At 43.3% G+C, this 27,556-nt stretch overlaps 1 protein-coding gene across 2 annotated transcripts in view; it reads right to left on the bottom strand.

The window, feature by feature from the left end:
• The window catches only part of CDH2 (cadherin 2), a 118,998-nt gene extending 99,744 nt beyond the window's left edge, over positions 1 to 19,254 (bottom strand). Inside the window, exons 1-2 of one of the 2 annotated variants that reach the window (XM_064442814.1) lie at positions 18,551 to 19,254; positions 7,520 to 7,631 (exon numbers count right to left, since the gene is read on the bottom strand). In XM_064442814.1, the coding sequence (XP_064298884.1) occupies positions 7,520 to 7,631; positions 18,551 to 18,625 (187 nt within the window). In that variant the 5' untranslated portion in view covers positions 18,626 to 19,254. Of the gene's footprint in view, positions 1 to 7,519; positions 7,632 to 17,287; positions 17,308 to 18,550 lie in introns of those variants that run through there. The other variant, XM_064442815.1, reaches the window with a different exon arrangement.
• Between the last annotated feature and the right edge of the window lie 8,302 nt (positions 19,255 to 27,556).

Genomic DNA, 27,556 nt, shown 5'->3' with positions numbered 1-27,556 from the left:
ACCCTTCAGTGGATGAGGAACTGGCTGGATGTTCGCATCCAGAGGCTAGTGATCAATGGCTCAATGTCTAGATGGAGACTGGTGACAAGTGGTGTCCCTCAGGGGTCTGTACTGGGACCAGTACTGTTTAATATCTATGAGAGACCTAGACAAAATTGAGAAGTGGGCCCAGGTTCAACAAGGCCTGTACCTGGGTCAGGGCACCCCCGGTATTAATACAGGCTGGGGGATGAAGGGACTGAAGGGATGAAGCTGCACATGAGCCAGCAATGTGCACTCACAGCCCAGAAGGCCAACTGTATCCTGGGCTGCACCAAAAGCAGCGTGGACAGCAGGTTGAGGGAGGTGATTCTGCCCCTCTACTCCACTTTGGTGAGACACCACCTGGAGGGCTGCGTCCAGCTCTGGAGCCCTCAGCACAGGAAAGACATGGACCTGTTGGAGCGGGTCCAGAGCAGGCCCACAAAAATTATGCAAGGGCTGGAGCACCTCTCCTGTAAGGACAGGCTGAGAGAGTTGGGGTTGTTCAGTCTGGAGAAGAAAAGGTTCCAGGGAAACCTTATTGCAGCCTTTCACTACTTAAAAGGGGCCTGTAAGAAAGATGGGGACAAACTTTTTAGCACGGCCTGTCACAAAAGGACAAGCAGCAATGGTTTTAAACTAAATGAGCATAGATTTAGACTGGATTTCAGAAAGAAGTTTTTTAAAATGAGGGTGGTAAACCACTGGAGCAGGTTGCCCAGAATGGTGGTAGATGCCCCATCCCTGGAAACATTCAAGGTCAAGTTGGATGGAGCTCTGAGCAACCTGATCTAGTTGAAGATGTCCCTGCTTGCTGCAGGGGAGGTTTGACTAGACCTTTAATGGTCCCTTCCAACCTAAACTATTTTATGATTCTCTGATGATAGTGCATTTAGGATTTTTTTTAACTACAAAAATATATTTCCATCTCTAATCCAAATATTCCATACAAGTAAAACATTTCATTTAGTACGTCTGTTGTTTCTTTCAGAATTACTTCTTATCTAGAACTCAAGTGATAAATTCTTTGATACTAGATATACAAATTCATCCAAATACATTCCATAACAGCTTTAGGACCCACTGAGGGATAATGGAGTTATGTTTCTGGAATGTTTGTCCTTTGCACACATCCAAAACATTGCTGAATTTCACAATTTACATTTATTCTCTGTTTATATATGCGATGTGCTACATAAAAGCTTGCAATGAGAAAACAACAATATTAATCAGTAGACTAATACTAAAGAGTGAAATTGGGTATCACATACAAATCAGACAGAACTTTACAGAAATCAAAATGAGAAAAAAGGATTCACCATTGAAATAGATATTTTACAACACCACCTTCAGTAAGGTGAAGATACATTATGTATACTCTACAATATGCCCTATGTTTAACTAAGGAGGGGGGAAAGGGGACTAAGGAAGCCATATCTCAAGAAAAGCTATCTCTTGTTTCAGTAAAAGAAAGCTCTGATTTTCAGGGGACAAGTATCTGAGAATACATTAAGGACTTGGTACATGAATAGACAACAGGCGTCATAAAACAGGTGCTGTGCTAGTGTAGTTAAAACAAACAGAAGAAGCTCTTCCACTCCAGAATAGTAAGCTCAGTACCAACACAGGAGAATTTAGGATGCTGTGTGGTACAGAAAGGGCAAATAGGAAAGCTGTTTGAGAAAAGAGGAGGAAAAGTATTAGAAAGGCAAGTGACTGAGAACTGGAATGCAACTCTGATAAATCAACAAGGCATGGCATCACCAAGTAACAGCATTAAAATTTACTCTGCTTCACATGGAAGAGGGCAAAATTAAACCTACTAAATGTTATGCAGGACTGGGGGGGGGGGGGGGGTCGGGGGGAGAAAATATGTTTCCTACATAAGCCTCTGAAACAAAAATTTCTCGCTCGCACTAAGGCTTAAAAGAATAACTAGAAGGATGGTGGTTTAGTTTTTTGGTTTGGGTTGGTTTGGGGTTTTGGGGGGGGGGGTAGGGGGGCTGGTTGTTGGGGTTCTTTGTTTGGTTGGTTCGGTTTTTTGGGGGGGTACAGGAAGAGAATTTCAGGGAAAAAATATATTTGGGAAGAACTGAAACATTTTTTCACAGCTTGCCAGCAGCTCATAGAGAGACCCCATCCATTTGAGATTCTTTGGCTGTCTGCCTGGAAGGAACTTGTCAACTTGTCTTTTTGCTTAAGGCAAGGAGACTTCAAACAAAGTGGTTACCATTTTCTTTTTTTTTTAATGGAAAAAAAGTTCCTTTTTTTTTTTATGGGGAAAGACTAATTTCCCTCTTGGAAAATATGATTCTGCTAAAAATACCTTCCCTAGCTCTACTTTTAATGTGCACTGGTATATCAAAACCACCAGTGCATCCTACCATATTAAGAATACAATTGTACAAAAGTTGTTTATAGAAAGGAACGAGACATAAGCTTTAAAAGATATGCTACTGACTTCAGTCTTAAGAATGATGATTTTTTTTAAAAAAGGAATTGTATTCTTAGCTGATGATAAGCATTTTTATATGTAGAATGATAAAACACCACTAGCAGCAAAAAAAGCTGAATGGCTTTACCTGGGGCAGACAGCACCCATGTAACCTCCTACGCCATGAAAAAACATTAGTTACTTTTAAATGCCAGGCAATTCCTGAGTACCACGTTCCCAGCAACATGTTTCTGGATTGCTTCAGACTAAACGGTATGTTCAGTGGTAAACTACAAAAATAAGTCAGTGGGAATGCCAAAATCAAGTTTTGTCCCTCAGTTTGAAAGCATCAAAACAAATATTATTTTCTGAGCATTTCAGTGCTAGAAGAGAAAAGGCAGCAGGGACACCATGGCTCTGTTTAAGCATACAAAATCTTTCAGCAAAAACCTAAGGAGTAGGAGTGTGAGTTTTCCCCCAGATAAATTGGTTAATCCTGTTCATTTTATGGTTTCACAAGCGCTTGGTACCAGGCTCAAAGAGGAGGGAAGGCGTACGTGTGCCTCTTTTGGCAACGCTGTCAGCTTGCGGGCTTAAATGGCTCATGAAACTGTGCTGTTACTCATCCGTAATCACCGCTTATCTCAGCGATCAACACCAAAACATTTTTTCTTTATCACTGTACAACTCAGAGCTTCAAAATATTTTATAGCTACACAAGGCTCAAAAGGATACATTTAAGAATCTTGTCTAGACAACGCATTTGCTTAGCAGAGAACAAAAATAATGCATTTAGCAACAGGATAATGTTAAAGTCTTCGAAAGGTAAGAGAGCACTAAAATAAATTAGAGATTCTTACTCTGATAAGATATGATTCTGCAAATAACCGTTCGAGTACCATTCCTAGATGAATCATTTTAATAGAAATGCATTATTTGTTTCCTAAAATTTGGAGGATATGGAAGAAAGATTAGATAAACAGGCTGGACTTACATATCAAACTGCCACCAAGTACTTTTTCCTGGACAAACTACGAAACTGTGATAAAACCAGCACAAGCAAGGGCACTTTAATACATTAAACATTACTCCCTCTAACTTAAGATGTACTACTTGGAGAAAAACAGGTTATGTATAGTCCTCCAGACAGTAATCACATTTTATTTACAGAAACAATTCAGAAGTACTGTGCCTGTAAATCTGGGTTAGATAGCTACTTCTACTAGATGATGGTTGGTAAGTTGTTATATGCATATGATTTGTTTTCTTTTTTTAAAATGTTGAAACATTTAGCCCTAAAATACTTCAAAGAATATTAAATTCTAAAAGATCTGGAGGCCCAAATAACTCCATGGTTTTATCAGTAAGACACTGTTTAAAGATGCATGAACTTTCTTTTAATTTTGTTTCAGAGATTATAACTTTCTTTTTCCTCGCTTTACAGAAATTAAGGTACTAGTTCTGAGCTCACCTTGTTCCTTGGTAAAAATCACCATAATTTCACAGAAGTGGCGAAGTGGAACAACATGTAAAACATTATAAATAAATTCAAAATTAGACCTATAGTACTTCGCTTACATGCATCTAATGACCTGAGCATATTGCATCTTGAAGTCAGACTTGCCACACTTGTGCAACACATCAGCTTTGAAGAATCTCCAAGGCTATAACTGGTGAAGTCTGTACTAGGGAGCACGGGACACCGGTGACACTATGTCAGAAGGAGGCAACAGGATGCAGCCTATGCTGCAGGCTACCTCCTACACAGCTCAGTCAAGACCTACTAAAGGAGTAGTTTCCAACTTCCTTTGCTGTGCCTTCCCAACTAACTGCATCTCTTCCCTATTAGGCAGTCCCTTTTTCCTCATCCTGAAGCCAAGGGCAGCTATCTTTCTCTTTCCTTCCCTCCACCCACTATAATAAAAGTGAGGGTTTTTTCCTTTTTCCAATTTATGTTATTCTGAATGTATTGCTCACCGATTTTTCACATATTGTGCCAACTGAACATGTAGTGGCCTCTTGTGCCCTCATGCACAGGAGAAATTAGCAGAGGCTGACATACTATGCTAGCCATATGAATGAAAAGACAAAGCCATAACCAATTATAAATCCTTTTTTTTTTTTAATGTAATAGGAACAAGTCTGACACTCCCTCAAAAACAAGCTCCACCTGAACACATAAATAGAAAGAGAAACCTCTCCAGGAAACAGAGTATCCTGTAGTACACAGGGTTCCAACCCTGCCCCATACTGTAAGGTAAATATTTCTTATAATACTTTTTTTAAAAAAACAGATATCCTATATGTTACTGTAACAACTGAAAGGCACAGATCAAGTCATATGATAACTCTAATTTTATTTAAGTTTTGGTAAGACAGAAACTGAAGACCTTAAGAGAGGCTCGTCCCTCACTGTGCAAGATAAAAGCAAAGGAACATGACAGATAACAAACATATGGTCATTTTCTTGGGCAGTGTTTTAAGAAGTAACTTGGTCAGGTTCAAATTATTCTGCAGCTGGCTGCGAAGACCATAAAGCCTCTGTGCTTGTGCCATCAATGCACAAAATCAAAGAAAATTAAAACTTTCACTTCTAAACCATACAGAAAACCTACAGTTATACGCCTCACTTCTGAATTCATACTACTATAAGCACGCGCTTACAGACGAGGCAACTGAGATCAGAATCAGGCCCATGGTTATCCCTAAGAAGCTAATGTCACACAACTATACTTAACTTGCAGCGTCATCTGAATCTAGTTTAATAACCAGAAAACAGGCTTTTGACAACAACAGTATTTCAAAATGACAGCGTAATTAAATTTAAGTCAAAGCTATGCAATGACGGACCGTATGTTTATGTGTAACCAGCAAATTATATGCTTTTAAGCATGTCAGAATTTTCAAAAGAATTAACCATTGCAGGAATTCAACTGAGGAAACAGTGGTAGGAAACAAACTCCCCCAGGTCATTTTTCAACCAGCTGATATGATGTGATACATACTGGATGCATCATACAGTTTTTCCAATTCCTACTTCCCTAAAATGCTATGCATTTTAATACCATTAAAGGACAAACCAACAGTCACGCGTCACTCCTGAGAGGCAAGGGAAGGGACTCTGTGAATGCGATGAGTAATGAGAAAGGAAGTCAGTCTGCCATCCTGTGTTACTAGTTCAAACTCAGTTAAGGCTGGTCAGCCATTATCACCAGATTTGCATGAGCAATGCCAACACAGAATTAGTGGGCAGTCCCCTGTAGTTCCTAGCTGATAGCACAAAAAAAACCAAAAACCCAAAGGGGGCAGGGAGAGAAATTGCAGAAAGGGTCTTGATTCCGCAAAGAGTGAAGAGAACTTTCACAGGACAGGGTAGATCTCAAAACTTGTGGGATCTCCATTTTAAGATGAACTCATGGCACGATAATTAACCTGTAACAAACATTTGGTGGTTTCAAGGTGGCACCTTTGGAAGTCCCTGGCCCACTGTGTTCTCTGTCCCTGTTTCTGCCCCTCTCTCCGCGTGTGTGCATCATCTCAGCAGCTCTCAGTGCCAATGGCTATTGCAGGAGTCTGCAGCAGAGTCATCTATTAACTCCCATTTGGTGGGAAAGTGAGGAAAATTCTCTTTCCTCTTTATTATTTTCTCAATTGGCAGAACATTTACTTTAATACATGAATTTCTAAGCTATTCTTTAATAAAAGTCCGTGGTGGTAGAATACACTTCCTTGAAACTGAACAGAAAAAGCTTTAGTAACTCAAGTTTAAATACACTAAAGCTAATCAATTCATCCTGCATTCAAGTTCCCATTATACTTCTAAAAAAAGCACAAAACAGGTCTGTAAAAATATAATTAAGGAGACTGCTATGTACAGCATGTAAAAATCAAGACTACAGCTTTCACTTCATTTGTTTTGCAGACTAATTGGAATTTTTTTTCATTTAAATGTCTTGATCTGTGTAACCATATTTATATGTGAAACAACAAATTAAATTAGTTCTTATTCGAGATGTATTTGAAACCATCTAAAACTGATGTTCTTAGTCAGTTCCACAATTTCCAAATTAGATGCAAAAGAATATATTATGTTAGCAGTTTAGAAAACAGCCAAATTAATGAATATTTTTTAAAATGTTCTACTTCTACAAACTTGTATACTGAACCTTAACTGGTTGGGAAATCTAGGAAAGATTCAGAGCATGCGCCTCTGTGTCCTACAGATGACTACTCCATCCCTGAAAAATATAGACACAAAAAGAGCACCGAAGCAAATTCCCAACCTGGACAACCCGCGGGCAGATGTACTGACTGCAGCGCATCCCCGGTGGAGGCAAGGGCTTGCACTTGCCAAGCGTGCCGTGAGCAGGTCATCCTTGGCTGGGCACTGTGCCACTCAGACGCAGGTGGGGGCCAGGGTGAGAGAGCAGCACGCTGTCCAACAGCGCCGGCACTGTCCAGCCTCTCCTGGCACAGCTCCTCGCGGAGCCCACAGCGCTGCAGTCGCTGACCGAGGGCTCGCAGGCAACCACTGTCTTGTGTTGCTGCCTGTCCTGTGTCTTGCTTTCCATAGGTGTCTCTCCTCAGGTTGCCAGGAAAAAGCAGTAAGGGACCCACCTCTGCATTAATGTGAGTCCTAGGACTGGGTGTTAAGTGCAGTACTTCTATGGGAGATGTAAAGCAGAAGAGAAATTTTCTTTACCTCCTCATCATTCTTACATGGGCTCTAAGTACAGACTGATGGCACACATATCATCAGTGGTAGTAAGAAACGTCAACATGAATGCTGTGCTGAGAAAGAAAATTAGTGGATGATCACGGCAAGGTTTGCAACACTCAGTATTTTCAAATTACAGTCAACAGAGGTGCATGTGCTACCACTAATGCCAACAGATTTTCCAAGTCCTATGACAGTAATCAAAAAATAATCACAGAGCAGCTGACATTCTTTCCTGGAAGACACTGTGCCCTGTTTAAGCATGAAAATGCTCCAGAGTGATTTATGGTTACAGGAAATAAATTAAAAAAAAAAAATTAAAATCAAAACATCTTTTCTAACCGTACCATTGAGAAGAGGCTGTCCTCCATGCACACTCCTTGACACCACTGCACTGTGAACATCTTCAGGAAATCCAGTCTTGCATGACATATCTTCACAGGTTGCTTTTATCGGTGCCTGAAATGCAAGACAAAATTTATGCAATACTCGCAATCCTCATTCACTGGAGAAACATTCCAGTTGGCACACACTCCATTTTGCCGCTGTCTTGTACAAGCAGCGTCTTTGTTTCTGAACGACTGCAATTAGGACCGCGAGGGCAAAGGGTTAATCTTTCTGATAACTGGAATGGAAGGAACAAATCCCACTTGTCTGGTAAGATCTAAATAATACACAATCTTGATTCTTCTGACAACTGAACATTTCCACTAAACCAGCCATCAAGACTGAAGGCGAATCATAGGGGGAACAAAAACATTCCTTCCTCTGGAAATAAATGTTGCACAAAACCCATTGGCAACTTTTTCATAGCCAGATTACTTGAGAGGAACAACTTCAACGCTGATTTAAAATCCTTTATTTAAAGTATGTCTATGTGAGGTTGCACCAGTACAAGTAAACTAAGATAAAATGTTACATTTGCAGTAACTTAGCAGAACTTGTATTTGCATTAGCATTCAAACAGACACCATATAAAGCCAAAATGTTTCCAATGCAATATCCTCCTATTTCAAAGGGACATTAAGTTAAAAGGAGAGCAGCTCATTATTAAATTTGCACAAGAGCCCAGCCACTGAAACTGTTTGTTCTCTCACTTGTTAAGAAAGTTTCTCCTCAAACCATGTTCTTCAAGAGTTTCATAAATGCATTTTTCTTACTAAGAAATATAATACAGCATTTGGAAACTTGTTTGTTCTGTAGTGTTCCATGTCCTGATGGCTAAGCTGGTTTCCAGGACAGTGTATTGCCTAGTTGGCGGGGGGGGGGGGAAATTTTAAAAAAAATCAAATTTTCTGTGGCAAAAGACTAAGATTTCTTTTCAGAGGCTTCTTTTTGTCTCATTTTAGTGCTGCATAAAACAACAGCCCACCTTACATGTGGCTAAGTGACCGTACACAGCAAAACCCCTTTCATGCGGCACAAGGCAGAGGCCAGCTCCCACGCCAGCTTGGGCTGAGACACATCCTACAAATCGTGTGAGTCCTCACAATCTCAAACCAACCTACATGCTAACTAAAGGCCTACCCATGTGTACGCCCAGATGTAGTATATGGTCTTTGACAACACGAGCAACTGTGCTGCTGTATCATGCCTAAATCTGATCAAGCCTTAAATTAGATTTTCCTTTTTACTTTCCCAGATGGGCTTCCATCAAGTAGACCTTCTCAAGGCCGTGTAAGCACATCTGCACACACTTGGCAAAGCAAGCCCTACTGGAAAAAGAAAAAAAGGGATGCTGAAAGAGGAGATTATGATGTTATAACTGTTTACCATAGCAATCTCATGGAAAGAGAGCATTAGAGCGGAGGTGGGACAAGAGCATCTCAAACCACAAGGTTTTTCTCAGGGAAGCAGTGTCATCTCTCCACTGACAGTCATGGCCAAGCTTAGTATGGCAACCCCTATTAGAATAACTTTATCACCAATACAAGGAGGAATTTATAATACATTACGTTGCACTTATGCCAACACAGTCCTAGCTAAACCACTCAACACTGACACTAGCAAGAAAAAAATAAAATTAAAATAAAAATTTACTATCTAACCCTAAGTTAATGAACTATTTAGGTAAGCATCCAGTAAGAGAACTTGTAATTATCAAGCGTCCAGTTAACTTAAACTGTGGCGTGGGTTTAACTGTGACATGTACTACACAGGTATCTCATCTACAATTGATTATGTACTTTAAAATGTTTACATGGGGACTCTAAAGAGAAAGCCAACACAAAGCAACAGTTTAAGCTGCCAGGGGACCATGTTACCTGCAAAGCTAGAACTTGGATCTGTAGCTAAGCTCCAACAGTCCATTCACGTTGAGTTTTTAAAATGAAAAGATGGTAAATCAAAAAATAATTACAATCCCAACTGCTAGTTTCCTCAGCTTTAGAGCTCAGAACACAAGTTTGATAAGGTTTCTGTAATTTGAAAGAAAAATAGTAAGGCTTGTTTAAACTACTGTACAAAAGCTGACCCCAAAGCAAATGTGATCGAGAAGGGAGGGGAAAAAAAAAAAAAAAAAAAAAAGGAAAAAATAGCCTTTCATGGTCTCCTTGAAACAAAAGGGTCCTGGGTGGGCAGCTGAGGAGATAGCAGGACTTTTAACAAGTCCACACTAACACGCCTGGGAATCTTGCAGCCTTTCCAGTAATCTATATGTACTAAACAGCTCTTATAAACTGAAACAATGCCCACTGAAACAAAGGCTGGGGGACATGAATAGAGAGCCTTCTTTATTCTTTCATTTGCAGCCATCAATTTTATCCGGAAACAAAAGACTGTACTCTGCTCTCCAAAAACAGCCCTTTGTAAAGATTGTTTGAGAACAAAAACACAAGGGAAGGAAGAATTCAAATTTTCAGCAATTCTTAATCGCCCTACGTTAAGCATTTTGAATTAAGTAGAAGTTGTAGCTTCAGACACACTGGGTCATATCAAGTTCAGCCTAAGTCTTGCAGTACTCTTAAACCATTCTAACTCTAGGCAAAGGACGATGCTGAAATATTTTTATCCCCTTATCTGGGGCAAAAGGCAAAAGCTACAAAGATTATGGGGCACATTATTGTAATTTACAGGATTTTGTGTGATTAGTACAATTCCCAAGACTATTTCAAACGTAAGATAATATTACTTGTACATTCATCTACAGAAGGACACTACTTAAGAAAAATATCTTTTACGATGGAAAGCAATTACCTTAGCTTGTACCCACAGAATTACAAATCTTTGAACAAGCTCAGCACTTGGAAAATTCTCCTCTCAAGTACTAACAGACTTTGCTAAAGCAAAATAGTCTTCTAGTGGTAAAACTATTTTGCTTTCCTGATCCCTTATGGTTTATTTAGTCATTTTCTAACTGCAAAATGAGTAACAAGCATTACTATCTCCAGATGCTAAAGATCTAACACCTAGTCAAACACTGTGTCAGATCATGCATGAACTCAGTACCATAGATCTCAGATTAAACGCAATAGACAAACTGCAATTATGAAGCAATGTGATGTAAATTATAAGTCCCCTGTCAAAGTTATTATTCAATCAATTAAAAGAATTGGCTGTTTCAATACACTTATGGCAGTGATGCCTGCAGTTTTCATACCCTGCTTCTCAGTTACTTTAGTTTCATACCTAGATATCTGAGTATCTAGAAACCTGTGGTTTAATTTCGAGGTTGTATTCCAGCCCAGTTTATAAAAAAAAAACACAAAACAAAACAGAACACCACAACCAACGGAACAATAACCCGTTGACAATCTCATCTTCACAATTCTAAAGAATTCACGTTTACATCTTTTTCAAAACACCACCAGTATGTGTCTTCCAACAATACAGGCTTCACATTTGTGAAGAGATTACAAATTAAAACAAGAATAAAACCAGACCAGATTGCTTCACTAGTGTTAACAGTTCTGGACTAATACCTCCTTCCAATTTCCATACTTTCTAAAAAGTAGCCACATTTAGAATGCAACTCTGTAAAGAAACATCTGTTTAAAAATGCAAGCTCACCACACAACTGTGGAAGCAATTTCGTATCACAAAACGTATCCTAAATTTGTGGAATTGGGCTCCTAAACTCAGCTTTCAAACAGAGATGATCTTGTTCTCTCTGCATACACACCAGTGGAGTTCACTAGGAGCTATTAATCTGAAATATCAAAGTCTCTTTTTCCATTGTTTGCATCTGCCATGTACTACAACATCAGATTTCTTAATATTGATTGTACCAAAATGCAAGGGAAGTTGTTTTTAAAAGACTGCTTTCCTTTATGCTGAATGTAGCTTATTCCTGTAGGAAAATAAGCCTAGGTAGTAAAGTGAGAAACGGAGGGGCATGCATCAGAGAGAATATCATACTATACAGTTATAATTGGACATAGTACAGCTGCTAGTTTCCAAATCCAGCCAATTCACAGGGCATTATTGTGTAGCGCTCAAAACAATGTCTGACATAATTATACGTATGACAGAGCAGGAATGGGGTATTTCAGCTCTCCCTCCTTAATAACCAACATTAATTTGCGACTGTGACAGTAATATTCAACTTAAGCACAGATCACAGAAACATTTGTGACTGTGTTTAAAAACTGGGTGTTTCCTCACTAATTTAAAGGCCAAGATGGTACCCAATACTCAGCTCACAACTTTCGTAATTCTAGGGATCATTCTATCCATTTTTAGTTTTGCATACATACATCATCTGACACAGTGAGATATGCCATACAAGGTGGGTCTTATTTTATGATGAGCTTCTACATACTACCATAAGACACACAAAAGATACTCTGCAGGACAACAGACATCTCTGAAACGCTAAACTTGAAAATACTCAGCGATTCGTTCTTAATCCCTGACTTGCTGCAAAGAAGAGCTGCAACAGTTTGCACACTCACAGTACTCAGTAGTCCAGCAAATGTAGTCAAGTACAATTTGTTTTCAACCGTAGATCGCAACTGGAGAAAAAGAAAGTGTCTTCCACCCAAATTGCTCTGGAAGCCAAAAGCTTCCACAGTGGGTGCCAGGCTACATCCTCCCAGAGGTCATTCAGTAACACCAGGAAGGGCTTTCGTTATGCCATCTTCACTACTAATTAGTCCTCTACTTCATGAACCGGAAGATTTTAGATCAGAAAAATCCGACTTCTTAAACCGACACTTAAAGCTCTCAAACACTTCCCCAAAACAACAGGATCTGCAACTTTTATGCTACCAGCTGGTTTAAAATGAGTTGCCTTAAACCACCACTGGTTACCACAGGTTACCGTAGCTTCACGAATTAGAGAGTATCAACAAACTATGTTCATAACCTATCCTGTTAGCCCCAACTGAGAAACAATATTCACTTTATTAAACACAGAGACATTTATTTGGTATATCCCACATAGCACAAACCTGTAACCCAATTTGGACTTTCCCCTTCTCCCAGCTAGGATAACATGGAGCGCTACATGCTACAAGACATGTGCTTCTCCAAACAAGCCACGGCTCCTATCAGAGAAGAAAGTCTTAAAATTTCAACTGCAATAAAAAAACCAAATGGAATTTCTGTAAGTCACATTTTTAAATACCAAAAAAAACCCCACCACTGACCAAAAAACCCAAAATAATCCCCTACCAAATCAGCCTTGTGTTTGACTTTATATCCTCATTTCTTTGAGAGAGGAAACCTCCTCTCTCTGATTTGATAATAGCCATTGCATTGCTCATGTTGAGCATCTCCACTCATGAAAACTGCTGGCAATGCTTACAGGAGAATGCTGCGTTTTCCCGACCTTCGGGGGAGGCCTTGCGAGGCCTATCTGGAAGAATTCTTTTGGGGGATCACAAAATTTTAACTATGTCTTCAGCTGCTGGGTGATAATTATATGCTAATTATAAGGAATGGAGGAGTTCCTAGAGGAGTCTGTTGGTAAAAATATATTTTTTAAATATGTCAAGGAGTGCCTAGAGGAGAGGATAAACGCGCCTTTTGGAAACATGATATTTAATTAAGTACACGAATACTGACTAAAACCAAATAGTTTAAGTGAAACATTGGAAAAAATTTGGCAGCGATATACCTTCCATCTTGGAAGCTGCTGATCCTGTATCTGTTTTCATAAGCCATTCAAAAATAGAAAGCCTAATTTACCCTCTTTATTCAGACGGAACTCCCATGACCTTTCAGTGAGAACTGCAGGATCAAATCAAATGATGAATCACGCAGATTTGGTTATGCACCTCTCAAGGTGAGCTACAGCATGGCCTGACACCCAGGTGAAAACGGTCCCTCTCAGATCACTCACAAACTAGAAACGCACCTTGGCAAAATACAAATCCTCCCGAACTCATCCTGCAATAACGTACAACACCTTTTGTGCTCTCAAGGCTTACCTGAACGTATGCCAGTATTAACTCAGCCAACCAGTGAGCCTCGGTTCAGTGGTAGGTGAGGAGAAGTGCTATCATAATTGCTGTTGCTATCGCAAAAGACCTTTAGCACTCCTCCTGCTTTCATCACTCTCCACCCCTGATATGTCCCATTGCACCTTATGCACAACTAGTGTCACTGGGTTACTGGAGATACACAGGCTATTCAGTAAGGACACTACAGGTTCCACCTATGCTTTATAACCAAAAAGGAATTTAAAATAAAAACGCCAGGGAACATTAGAGGTTGTACAGCATTTGGGGACAAGACTCACTTTTGTATGCGTACGTCGCTTGAAATAAATTAAATTCTCGTCCTAATCGGAGTGCTGGTGAACTACTGAAACTACTGCAAGTTCCCTAAACTCTTCTTTTTTTGTTAACCTAAAAAAGCATTTACAAAAACAGGCAGAGACAGAAAGAGAGTTTAACTGGTAAATGATCCTCTTACTCAGGCAAGAAAAGCCATTCAACAATTCCTGCTCCCTACCACATGACAAAAAGTCCCTTACACAAGACTGTCTCTATCGAGTAAAAATAACTTTACTCACAACTTCCCCAACCTATTTTTAAATACACACATGCACTTCTGTCACAACTAAGCTGTCTTATGTGTTACAGTGTTCAGTTATCAAAAAAAACATAAATGAAATTATTGACATAAAAGCATCATTGAAACTAATTAAGATGGGACATGGCAGGGCTGTTCCAGTGATGTTTCTGGGAGTTCCTCCAACTTCTGGGAACAGAAAGAAAAAACAAGAAATGGGAAGTTTTTGAATTACACACTCTTGACTAGATGTAGTTCAAAAATACGGTTATTTTGGGCAATATTTTTAAAATTGGTGTCAAAAACTATACATTAATCTTTCTAGCACATTAAGCTGCATGTCTAGGTAGCGATATTACCCACAGAGAGAGAGAGCAGCAGAAGGCTTTCTAGAAGACACGTAACATTTATTAAAAATATATAAATTGACAATACAAGAGAACATATACCTTCTGTTACATCAGCAGCATATGTATTTCTGAGCTTGCTACAATATCTGCTCAGATAATCTGAACTTGTTTAACCCACAACATTATCTCCTGTTTTGCCAACCAAGGATTTAAATGCCAAAAATTCATTGTCGATTTATGCAACCTTATCTGTCCTATAATAGATATAAAAAGTAGTTTTAAAAAGAAGCCTTTCCACAAAATAAGCATTTAAATAATTATTCAGTTTAATATCCAGAGAGGTATTTCTGATTTTTTTTCCTTCATTTCTGCTATTATCTCAATTCTGAGGATGTGTCAGTAGTATCACTATCACCTAGACCAGACAGACAAGGATTAGAGAACTCTTCTCTGCAATATCCTGCCACATTTAACTCTTCGGATAGATTCTTTGAAGACAAAGCAAAACCAGAACAGAAAGATCTACATCCAAAAAGGCTGAGCCACTCACTCAACTATCCTGTTCTGGGGCTTATGAAACGTGTTATAAAATGCATTCAGTTCACTTTGAAAGGAACTAATGATGCTAGAGTCCGATTTGTTAAAAAGAAACACCCTGAAACCCATTTTTGTGCTATCCTACATAAAATAGACTGATTTAAAAAAAAAAACAAACAACTCTAAGACACAGGCACATTACAAGAGACGGAAGATGCACCCACAAATGGAGATCTCACTGCCACTTCTGCACAAAACCGCGTTAATACGCCTCACCCCAGTTCTGCCAGCGACTACTGCTGGGGGCGATTAAGAGAGGTGTGCAGTTGGCAAGGAATGCCATCGCCCGATTCTCAGCAGAGGCAGCTTAACAGGAGTGTCATTTAGGGTAGTAGCTTTATCACCTGGATACGTTCGCTAAGACCTGGAATAATACCAAAACTGCCTGCAGAGAGTATTAACTTACATCCTCTGTCATCGTAATTTTAATTCAAACCAGTCACCTAGGCACGAAAGGCTTTGAAACTGCATTATTGTTTACTTGTTTCTGATTTTGTGGATATTATTCATTTCTGAGTGATCCAATCACCTTATACGTGAAAAAAAAAATTACAATCCCTTTTTTGAGCACTTAATTTCTACTCCCCTTTCCAGTTCATTTCTAACAGTAGTAGTTTTATTCCTGTAAATATAACTCTCATGCTAGCTTTCCTATTGCTTCTTCAATCCTGTTGTTATCCCAGTTCCAAAAACTGGAACTGTTGTTTTGGCCAGAAAAGCGAGCCTCGCTCCTTTTGTCCTCTCTTCTGTCAGGTTTTCCACATAATACTTCCAGACTCACACTGATCTGTTAACCAGCAAAGTAAAGTGCAGTTTTCCTTCTCTTACGTCTCATGCAGGTTACACAGTGCCAAAAATCTAAAGCCCTATTTCCTGAACATAAACAGCATCCACAGATCTGTCTTAGAATGTGCTTCCAGTTATGATCTTTCAAGTAATTCCATAATGATGGCTTTTCTACATCACTGGCGAATGACGAAGTGATCAATAACTCCAGAAAATAAAGGTAGATCGGTCTTGTGTTGCAGAGAGAAAAAGTAAGTCGAAAGGTTCAACATTTTAAAAGACCCTGAGATACAGACAACCTTCTACAAACTAAAAGTAGTAGGTATGATGATGGGGCGGGGTGGAGGGGGAAGTTAGCGCTGCATCTAGCTTGCGAGTGTTCTTTGCAGTATGCATGAAAGAAGAAGGGTGGGGGAAAAAGGCTTTTAAAATGAAAGTGTTATACAGACACAAGTCTATAAATCTGATTTCATACCCAAGTTCCAATTTTGTTACACACTATTAAAAATCAACCCTAACCTGATTTAATGGATACCCAAACAAGGGGGAAATTGGATTCCCCAACCGTAACGTGCCACTGACACTGAGTGATACATAAAAGCAATACAGCTAGTTCCTGTCTTTAATTCACAGCTTGTGCTTTAATTTCAAACCTGCCCTGGGTAGGGAAAAAAAAAAAAAAAAAAAGAGATGGAATAAAAGCTTACTGCAGAATTCGTGCTTTAAAGATTTATTGAGATAGGAAGACTAAACAGAACCAACAGCACATACGGACTTGCAAAAGAAAAGAAATTTAAAAGACCCGCATGTACAGATCTGGCGAGGTACAACGATGGGGGGGGGGGGGGAAGAGGAAAAACCAAACCTACCCGGAAAAAAAAAAATCGACCAGTACAAAACAACAACAAAAACCCACCCAAAAGCCAACTCAAGACAACAACAGTCTGCAAGTGGCATATCACAAGTTTCTGAGCAGGGTGGCTGCTTCCACATGGAAGACGCTCCAGCCCAGCCGGCCAGCCCTGTGCCACGCCAGCCGGCCCCGCGTCCTCCTACGGCTCCAGGGAAAATCCCAGCTGCCGCGGAGCAGCGCTTCAGCACCTCGCTCGCCTGGTGCGAGTCATCGGCCCCCGAGAGCGGCTCGGAAACCGCGGGGAAGGGCTGGGCCGCCCGCGGACGCCGTGAGGGGAGCGGGGTGCCGGGGAGAGGGGGACGAGGGGAGGAGCGGGCTCCCCCCGGCCCGCGCTGGGGGCGGGCGGGGGCAGCGGGAGCGCTGCACCATGGACAGTGGCCGCCGCCGCCGCCCCCGGCCCTGCACCAGCCGCTGCGGGAGGGCGCCGCGGCCGCGCTGGCACCCCGTCCCCGCCGCCGGCCTCGCCTCGACCCGCTCCCCCGGCCCGCGAGAAATGCCCCAACCGTAAATACCATTAAGAGGCGATGATCTGCGCCATCTGTCCCTCAGAGACTTACGGCCCTCTCCACCCCCGGCGCCGCGCCGGATACGAGCTCAGCGAGTACAAAGCGAAGGGGGGAACCCACCGCCACCCTCCCCGCCACCCCCGGCCTCCACTCGGGGTCCCCCCGCCCCGGACGCCCCGCTCCGCCGAAGGGGAGCCCGGCTGAACCCCCGCCCCGCAGGCACTGCCCTCGCTGCCCCAAGCGGGATCCATTTTGTCGTCCCCGTCCTCTCCCCCCCCCCCCCACGCAGCGTCCCGTTAGTCCCACCTCGCCCCACACGCCCCCTCGCCGGGGCGCCGGCCTGAAGACCCACACTTTCTGCACGGAGAGACCCCCAACACTCCCCCGCGCCCCCCCGGGGCGCTCCGGCCGAAGGTGCCCGGCGCTGCCCCGCGTCCCCAGACCGCCCGCCCGGGACCCCGCCGCTCGGGGCAGGCGGGCAGCCCGCCCGGGCCGCCCCGGCGAGAGGCCGCCGGGGGGAGGCAGCAGCAGGACTTTGATAATAATAAATTAAACACTTCGGAGCCCGAGTCCGTCCCAGTGGAAATTCCCGTTAACGGCAGGGGGTGGGGAAGCCCGGCGCCCAGGCGAAGGCTGATTAAATTCTTCCCGGGAAGGGATTAGCGGGCACGGGAGCCGGGGGTTGCAGAAGCGCGGCCCGCAGGGGCTGCCCCCCGCCCGGCGCCCCCGCTGCCCCACTCGGGGCGGAGCGGGTGGGCGATGCCCGCACCGTCCCTCCCGCCGGTACTTTGTACCCCCGCATTCACCGCGGGGCCGGGGTCCCGTCCTCCTGCCGGCCCAGCGCACACCGGACAGCCCCCCGCCATCCCCCGGCACCTGCTCTCCCGGGGGGGTGGCGGTGTGTGTGGAACGGACCCGCGTCTCCTCGGCGGCGGCGGCGGAACCCCCCCCCCCCACGTCCCGGGGACTCCCCACTCCCTCTCCGCCGGCCCCGGGCACACGCTCCCCTCTCCCCGCAGCGCAGCGGCGGGGCTGCCCCCGAGCAGGTGGCTCTGCCAGAGCGGTCACAAGCCACCCCGGAGCAGCCCGGCCGCGGGGGGCAGCGGCGGCTGCCGCCTCCCCCCTACCCCCTCCCCGAGACCCCCACCTCGGCGGCGGAGCCCCCCCACCCCCACCCCGTCCCCGGCTCTCCCGCCTTCCCCCGGCACCGCCGCCCGCAGGAGAACAAAGAGACGCAGCCCGGCCCGGCTCCCCGCCGGCGGCGCTTACCTGCTGCAGGGCCGCCAGCAGCATCAGCGCCAGCGGCGGCAGGATCCGCGGCGGCGCTCCCGCTACCCGGCACATGGAGGCGAGGAGGGGCGGCGGCAGGGCGGCCCCCAGCAGTCCCGGAGCGCGGCTGGAGCCCGCCGAGCGGGGCGAGGGGAGCGGCGGGGAGGGTCGGGCAGCGGTAGCTGCCGGGGGCTGCAGACGGCGTCTGCCCCCGCCTGCCGGAGCCGGCTGCCGCGGCACTGGCTGCCGGCTGCCGCTCTAGCTCATGGGCAGCGATGCAGCGGGGGAAGAGAGAGACGGGGAGAGAGAGAAGAGAGAGGGGCGGAGGATGGGTGAAACTCAGCTCTGGGTCAGGCTGCTTTTCTCTCTGCCGAGCCCCCTCCGCGGTGCAGAGGGTGGGCAGGGAAGAGGAGGAGGAGGATGGGCGAACAAAAGGCTGGGAGATAAGAAAGAAGTAGTCGCTGCTGCTGCTGCTGCTGCTGCGAGGCCGGTGCGGCGGCGGCTCCCGTGGGCTGGCTGCCTTCCCCACGCGTGGATCGTGCCCGCCTGGCTCCTCCCGCCGATGCCCCCCAGCGAGCTCGGGCAGGCGGCTCCTCTCAGCGCCTCAGCCCGGGCGCGCCAGCACCGCCGCTGCTCCGGCCCCAGCCCTGCTGCATGCTCGCCCCGCACTTTCCCTCTCCCTCTTTCTTCTCCTCCCTCCACCCCTCCCCCTGCACGCAAAACCCTCCGCTGAAGCACAATGATAACAATGCCCCAGCAGCCTCTGCCTGCCGTGCGTGTGCGTGTGTGTGTATGCGCTCGCCCGGTGCCTGCCAGCTCCCCCTCCGCCTCCCGTCGCTCCCCGTCGGCCGCCGCACGGCCAATGGGCACGGCACGGCCGGCGCCGGGCACGGCCGCTGCCTGCGAACAGCGCTGCCCCTCCTCGGTGGTCCCCCGAGAGCCGGCGCTGGGGGCAGCGGGGCAGGCGGCAACGCCGATTCCCCCTGCAGCCCAACCGCTAAGGGGGTGCGAGGGGGGGACGGGGGGATAAATCCCAACCCACCAACTTGGTGCGCTGCAATTGTTTGGGGGGCGAGGAGAGAACTTGCTGCGGGAGGAAAGACCCGTCCCCGCCGTGCTAGGTAGGGGACGGTCGATGCAGCGAGGAACTGAGGGGGCGCCGGCGGTTCCCGGCCCGGGGGTCCTGGGGCGCCCCTGCCCGCCCCCCCGGCTGCTGCTGGCGCGGCGGCAAGTTTCGCTCAACTGTTATTCCCCTTTTTTTTTTTTTTTTTTTTTTCCCTCATTTCTTTTCTCCCTTCGGCTTTTAACCCCTCCCTTCCTCTCACTCCGCTTTTCTCTCCAAACTACCTGCTGAATTTAATCAGCAAAGGTTTTCAAAGGCTTGGCCGAGGCTGCAGTCCGCGGGTCCAAACATGTCAGCGCACATAACGGAACCGGGGAGTGTTGCTGAGTGAACAGTTACAGAAGCAAGTATCAGTGCTGGGTCATTTACAGAGCTGGCAAGGATTTTCTCTCGCCCACAGGTCACTGAGCAAAGTTGTTTTGCGTCCATGCATCAAAGCTCCCATCCTGGGACATAATAAGGGGAGGATTTGTAGGCATTGGCCCCTAGACAATCTCATGAAGCATACATTCAAAATGGTGCATTATTTATTTTAAAGCACATTATTTTACACTTGAACTTGCAAGAAAAATACCGTTTGTCTTTTTTTTTTCCTCTCACTCCCCACCTTCCCTCCCCCCCCCCCCCTTAAGAGAATAACGCAAAACGCCATGCTCGTGTTTTGAAATGAAGCAGCGGCTTTGCTTTTATATTTTACCGGGGAAAGGCGGGGTAAGTACATGTTTGTACAATACTGATTTCATTATCTTCGAAATTGAAAATACCGGTCACTTGCGAGCCGCGATGCAGCTGTTTACCCAAATCAGGGAAAGGGAGAAAACGCCCGAAGCGGCGGGGGAAGATGCGCTCCCGCCGGAGCCGGTACCGGAGCCGCCGCCGCGGGCAGGGCCAGGGCCGGGCAGCGGGCACGCCGGGAGCCACCTGCAAGCGCTAAAAGCCAGACGAGACTCAGCTGCGGAGGGACAGCCCCAACTAGAAAAACAGCCCCGCGCCCCCTTTAAAATGGTCCTTGGAATTGTACGAAGCCAGCAGTTGTGAAAAAAAACAATAGATGAGGGAAACAACGCATGGTAATGAGTTTCTGCATTAAAATTTAGCCCGGGACTGAAGGAAAGTAAGCAAGAAGATCACAGCTGATGCTTATATCCTGTTACAAGGAAGAGGTTTCCTGGGTTTGCACCTGATGCAGCATGTGTTCGATCTCTTTAGTGATTGTAACATCTTTGCTTGGATTTGCTCATGAAATGGTGTCTTTCCCCGAGTAACAGGCTTCTATTTGTATTTTCTGGTAGGTAGACATAATATTAACATATGCTAATGACTGTATTTGAGCATTTACTCACTATTACAAGTGCTCCACAAAATGCAAAGCATACAATATAAACAACTTCATAAACCAACTGTCCAATGAGAGTAATTACCTATCATCTAAATGAGCCTGGCCCCTCGTATCCCTCAGCCCATCCATTCGTAAAGGCCTGAAAAAATAAAAAGCTCTGCAGCATATCTGGAAGGTTACCAGATCTGAGCTCTGCCTGACGCTTCTTACGGTTCTGCTGCTGCCTTTAAATTTACTTAGCAGAAATAGTAACACTGGCAGAAAAATCACTCTTGCCAACACCATTTTACTGAATCCTTTAGCCTTGAACAAGTTTCTGTCAAGCAATTGGCTTCCCTCATTTACACGGTCGTAACCAAAAGTTTCCTCTGGCTCATAAGTTTCCTACTTCTTGGTACTGTGATAAAGCGAAACTAAGAGAGCAGGGGCAGGTTGTACCTCCTGAGGTATATCTGCGCACTGCATTTCTTTATGGGTGTTTGGGAGAGCAGAGCAGAGACCTGTGCTTTGCTTCCAGACCTGGATGACTCCTCAGGGCTTATGCTATTTATCTGTAGCCCAAAGGAACACCTTTTCCCCCTGCCCCCCCCCCCCCCCCCCCGCCAATAATCCAACAATAACTAGGCATAGCTGGAGAGTCAGAGTTAGAACTGATACTAGATGGAGATTATCAACCTTTTTCACATATATCATGCAAAAGCCAACAAATGGTGGCAGTTTCTGGCCAAGATTCAAACAAGTGATTTAGAAGTCGAAGGGTTTATCTCATAACTCAGCCACTGATTGCATTTATGAGGGTGTTTTAAGTAGTATAAAAATAAGGGACATAAGTTAGTGTTCAACCTAGGAGATCTCAAGGGCTTCCAGAAAAACCTTGTTAAAATTCCATGATTAAGTTGAAGAGAGGATTAGGGTAATTCCCATGTTAGTCATGGAGTTGAGTCTCTCTTTCAACTTGTCCAAATTAATTTTCATTCCTAGCGTTCATAAAAATTCTGTAAAAAGTGAATGTTTTCAATTTGGAACATACTAGATTGCTCATGGCTTCAGATATTTTGGAAAAAAAAAAGAAAAATACCTTTCCCCTTGTGGGTCTGTCCTCACATTTAGTCTGCCAGGTACTGCCACTATGACTCTCCTCAATTCAAATGATGCATATTAAGCACTTTACTGACAGTTTAGGCCTTGATCTGGCAAACATTCTTACTTGTGATCTCAGCAAAATGAGTCACACTGCACACAGGCGTACCGCTGTCCGTATGCCTAAGTATTTACAAGATAGAAAGGTAAAGGTACCAAGCAAAAGTACTAAGGACGTATTAGTTTACCCCGTCTCCTTGTATTCTTCATTACATATGAGGAAATAATTTTATTTATTTGTTAAAAAACACCACCACCTAATTAATGGGTCTGAGGGCATTCAATGCTTATTACTGAGCTTTATCACAATAGCAGAGAAAACAGTGGTTGTTTCTTACTGTGAGATGAAGGCTGCACACACTATCAGCTAACCGAGCTTTCTCGGTATGTTCTTTTAACAGAAGAGAAAGAAGCTCTAACAAAACCAAAAATTCAACTTTTTAGGGCAGTGGTTTTCAACTTGGGATCTGTGGACGCCTTGAGACCCCAGACTTATTCTGAGTAGTCTGTGACAGGCAACAGGGACAAAGCAAATTTGTATATTCTGTATAGCAACTTCACACATGTAAAATTCCGAAGGGCGGGTGCGGGGGAGAGATTTTTCTGAATTGTAAGATTGTTAGACATTGGCAACACTTGAAAATTATTGTTTTAGGAAGCAGATAATCATGCATGGCCAGGGAAAATGCAGTTTTATGTAGATAACATCAAGTAGGAAAGAAAAACTGAGCAGCACAGATGCCAAAGCAGCTATAATAGTTTAAAAAATTGGGTTATCTGAAACTTTGTTGTTGGCACTGCTGTCTTTCTCTTACTTCAGTAAAATAAGTATGACCCTTTGAATTACCCAGTCTGAGTGGTTTTTTTATAAACATGCTTTTTTGTGTTGATCACCTGTGTGAACTAAAAAACCTGTAAGTTCTAATTGTCCATTTATCTAGGGAAACAGTCTCAGAAAGAGAAAAGACAAAAAGCACTCCTAGCATCCTAGCAGAAAGTAATATTTACTTGACTACGTCTTGTAATTTGTTACAGAATTTAATCAAGTTATCCTCATGAGCTTTTCTGGCACTGTCATTACCTAATGTGCATAGCCCTGCATGTTCTTCCAGCCTGTTTCTTACATCAAGACAGTGCAAGACGTGGAAGGCGGCTCTGCTCAAATTTGAAGATCAGCTGGGTTAGGATGGAAGAATGTTGTATACAGCAGTTCTTTTCCTGCTTTAGCAATCCTCAGCAACAACAATCACTTTCAATAGCTACCTATGTAGAATATATATCAACCTCTTTCAATCGCTATGTATATAGAATATATATATATATGTGTGCTTTGGTGGAAGAGGATCTTTTTTCCCTTTTTCTGATAGCAAAATTGCATCTGTCACCATAGTTATATTTCTGTTAATTGCTAGTAACTTTTGCAAAGGATTTCTCTTTGGGGAACAAGCTGAGCATATGTAATCCAGAAGTGATACAATATATTTGCATATTGTGTAATTGGCTTTATGTCTATACCCTCGTGATGATTTGGGAATCAACATAGCCAAGCTTAGTGTTTGAAATTCAATCTTCCAGGGCTCTCATTCAGCATCACTGCCCAGTGCCTGCAAGCTGTTTGGCCTGGAGAGTTTCTATTGAAAATCAAGATAGAGAAAAAGATCTTCTGATCAGCATAGCATCTCTATTCAGTCAGATGTCTTCAACCAAAAAATTGTTATCCAGAACAAGGCCTTAATCATATGGTGTGATAAAGGCCTGAAAGGATGACGACTTGTAACAAGGGCCCATGATAATTTCTAATCACCGCAAAAGAAAGTTTTACAGTTTCACAGAACTGCTTCATATCAAATAGGCCAGTAGATAGAGGGGGACTTGCCTCTTAAAAAGCTAGCTTCAGTAAATAAATATTTTTCTTTTTATTTTTTTTGTTTTTGCTGATAATTCACTTATTTGAAGTGAAGTATCTCCTTTTTCTTGACTGGTTTTCCAATTAAATCAAGTAATCATTTTGTTGTTTTGGGATCAGAAGTCTCACTTTTTTCTGACTCACGTAGTCTGCAGCATCCCAGACTCCCGCTTTAGCCATAGCCGGAATTCACTGGCGTGAATGATCCTGTTGGCTTCTCTGAAAATGTATGTATGTACATTTCTATAGTATGTATATGTATTTCTATAAAAAAGAAACATTGGAAATTTGCAGAAGACCAACCTAATTACTCATGACTTCTAGGTAATAAAAATTAAGAAACTGGAACCCCAATTGTTTATAGTAAACCAGTATAGATAATAATTTGCTTTAATGAAATGGTAAGAGCTGTCATGTGGATCGCCACTTTCATTACTAAACAGAATTTTTAACACCCATAGTTATAGTTGCCTAATGTTTTCTATCCCAAAATCTTATTTTCACTTACTATAATATTTCTTTTGTTTTGGATTTTTTTTAGGTAGTAAGATTGAATTCTCTGGGCTGTTGGCTGTTTCAAGCCAAGTGCTTTTTGAAAACTTCAGAAAAATCCCTTGTCCTTTTTGAAGAATGAGAGCAAGGAAAAAATGTAATTTTATTTTTGTTATTAAATTCCTACTGCCATCTCATTGAGGGATTTTACTCCGGGCTCTAGAGCATAGGCCTTAACTTTGGGAGGTGCATCATTCTTACATCGAGGTTGTGCCTTTTGCAGTCACTGTTGACCAAAATCTGGCATTGTTAGAGATCTGAAAATCGTATTGTTAGAGTTCAGAAGAGTTTCACAGCTGTATCCTCTGATGGATCTGTCTGCATCTAATATACCTCTTATTCCCCCAACAACTGCTGTGTTTCAAGAATTCTGCAAACAAGCCATCTTCATAGAACAAGTCAGTGTCCCCTATTTGGAGACTGGAGGAGCTGCTCTGGAGTTCCCAGTGCCTTCGGTTGCATTAAGCACTGGAGAGGTGGTAGAGACTGTCTGTGTGTTTGTTGCTACCCCTGAAAGGCCTCAGCAGCACAGAGGGGGAGCTGGGTCTGACTGATGTATCGAAGCATATGCTGAAGGAAAAGGTTGAGACAATACTTCCCTTGGATGCAATACTGGGAAAAAAATGTAGTGCTTTAAGATATCCTTGGTCACAAAACAACAGAAACATACGGCTTCTACCAGTGAAGAAACTGTCATCAATATAAGCTTTAGTTACACCTCATAGATACCTTCCTTTGTCGTAAATTATAATAGTGATAATTATGTTTTCCATAAGAAACACGAAGGTAGAATATAAAATGGCCCAGCATGATAATATAATTGATATGCTGTTAATCCCCCTTTCTGCTTCAAGAAGAGAAATGCAATTACAAAAACTGATTTTCAGATAACAGTCAATTTTCCCAAAAATTGCAGATTAAAATAAACATATTACATAGTCTGTTCCAAGGATTTGAGGAGTTTAGAGCACTTAGAACGTTAGGAAATTGTGGATTCAAGCATCTGAAAAATTGTTTTTATTGACAAGTAGATTAATAATAGTAGTGCTCTCATTAAAAGAGTTTACAATTTCTCTGCAGAAATTCGGTCCAAGTTAAAATTTGACACATGGTGCAGTAGCCATGCAGAAATATTTTACATACTTTCACAGAAATCTCATTATTAAAAAAATCTTCCTGGTTTTTGAATGTTTTTTCACATTAGTAGGACTTCAAAATAGCTTTCTTCTCTGAAATGACATTTTGGAGATCTTCTTTCTGGTTTGCAGTAATGCAAGTCTAAAATATCCCTAAATTCTATCTGAATTTATATGACTGGATCATTAACCTGAACTTTAGGAAGTCTCTAAACATTTATTCCTGGGGGAAGAATATTTTCCCTTGGTTGCATTAGACCCTTGGCAGCCTGGAGGCTTGGAGTTTTGTCCTCACAGTGCCAGGAACAGCCTGTGGAAAGGCTGATCTCTGTGGGCACGGATGTTCTGAAACTAAGCTCTTCAAACAAAAAATGCTTTTTCTTGTGACGCTGTGGTTTGCTACTGTTAACAGCTGCCCACCTTGTCTCTTCTCAAGAGGTCCCCACCCACAGAGCTCAAGGGAACACATGCTTGAACCCCTCTTCACCAGTTAGTTCAAACTCATCAACAGTGTGAGCTAAACAGCTAAGCAGTGCCCCAGGTAGCTACTGGGCAGTGGATTAAAAAAAAGCATGTTGACTCTGAGGCCAAGGGGCAGGAGGGTTGTTTGGATTAAGGTGTTAACAACTGTCATGGCAAGATGAGCCAGGGCTCCTTTGTCAAAGCCCTAAATCTACGTCATTCCTCCTTATAAACCCTGCTCTGCTGCTTCTGACCTTAGGGATCAATGGGAGTTGCTGAGTGCTTGTCACGTTCGAAAGTTTGACCATTTTTTTCCCAGAGTCTTAACAGAAGTGTTTAGGAATTGTAATTAAAGATTTTTTCTCTTTTTTTTCAATCATAGCCCCAAATTTGTTTCTGTGTTAAGGAGCACGATTCAGTACATGTGCAGATTCTGAAACTAACTAAAGTAGGACTTGAGTTCTTTGGCTTTAAAATAAAATCTCTTACTTTTTCTCTGCTGCTAATGGATCACATCCACTGTTCTTTATGTTTCCTGAAATCAGGAGGGACTGTTTTAATCATTTATTTTGACCTCATCAAAACACAGGCTTAAGAATATTCCCTAGTAATTTTCCTGACAACGCCAAGAACTTGTGCAGAGCAAGGGGATGTTTTTGAGGCAGGCATGGAAGCTTGATTTAGAGTGACAGAATCCACCACAAGTCTTGTTACAGTTAAATTTTCCCAATGAATACCTTTCTTCTGTGGAAACTCTTACTTCACAAGTCAGGGACAGACACTTTTTCCACCTAAGCCTTTCTCTGAACCACTTTCGCGAGGGTGCAACATCAGCTGCTGTTATAACCTTGCCAGTTCGCAGTTCCTGAGCTGCAGGCAACAGCAGAGAGCTCAGCATGGGCTAAACACCCAAGTATTCACTTTGATTCGCAGAAGGTTTCTGTGTCCAGCGGTGAACTTTGAGCTGCTGCTACCTGGTCTGATGGTACTGCAGTGGTGTCTACATTGTACCGCAGTTATTGCACAGCCAAGAAGAAGTTTTGGAGAAAAATAAATATTGAAAATGCTTATATGCCTCACAGGGTTTGTAGTCAGACATTCTTTATGCATGCTTGTGATTTACCTTAAAATTGTTAGATTGGAAATGTTATATATCCTAGATTAAATGAACAAAAGTCTATAGGCTGACCTTTGATGTAATATTGGTTATAAACCATTGCTGAAGTAGTTGCTGCTTGAACTAGATTAAAAAAAAATAATCCAATTTTCATTTAAAAGTTACTGGTGATGGAGAGTCTAATGTCACCTGTACTAAGTCGTTCCAGTGGATGGTTACCCTTCTCTTTAA

The sequence above is a fragment of the Phalacrocorax carbo genome, chromosome 2 (genome assembly GCF_963921805.1).
Source record: "Phalacrocorax carbo chromosome 2, bPhaCar2.1, whole genome shotgun sequence".
Taxonomy (NCBI): Eukaryota; Metazoa; Chordata; class Aves; order Suliformes; family Phalacrocoracidae; genus Phalacrocorax; species Phalacrocorax carbo.
Note: the sequence above shows the minus strand (reverse complement) of the source record. Positions and strands in the feature narration are given on the sequence as shown.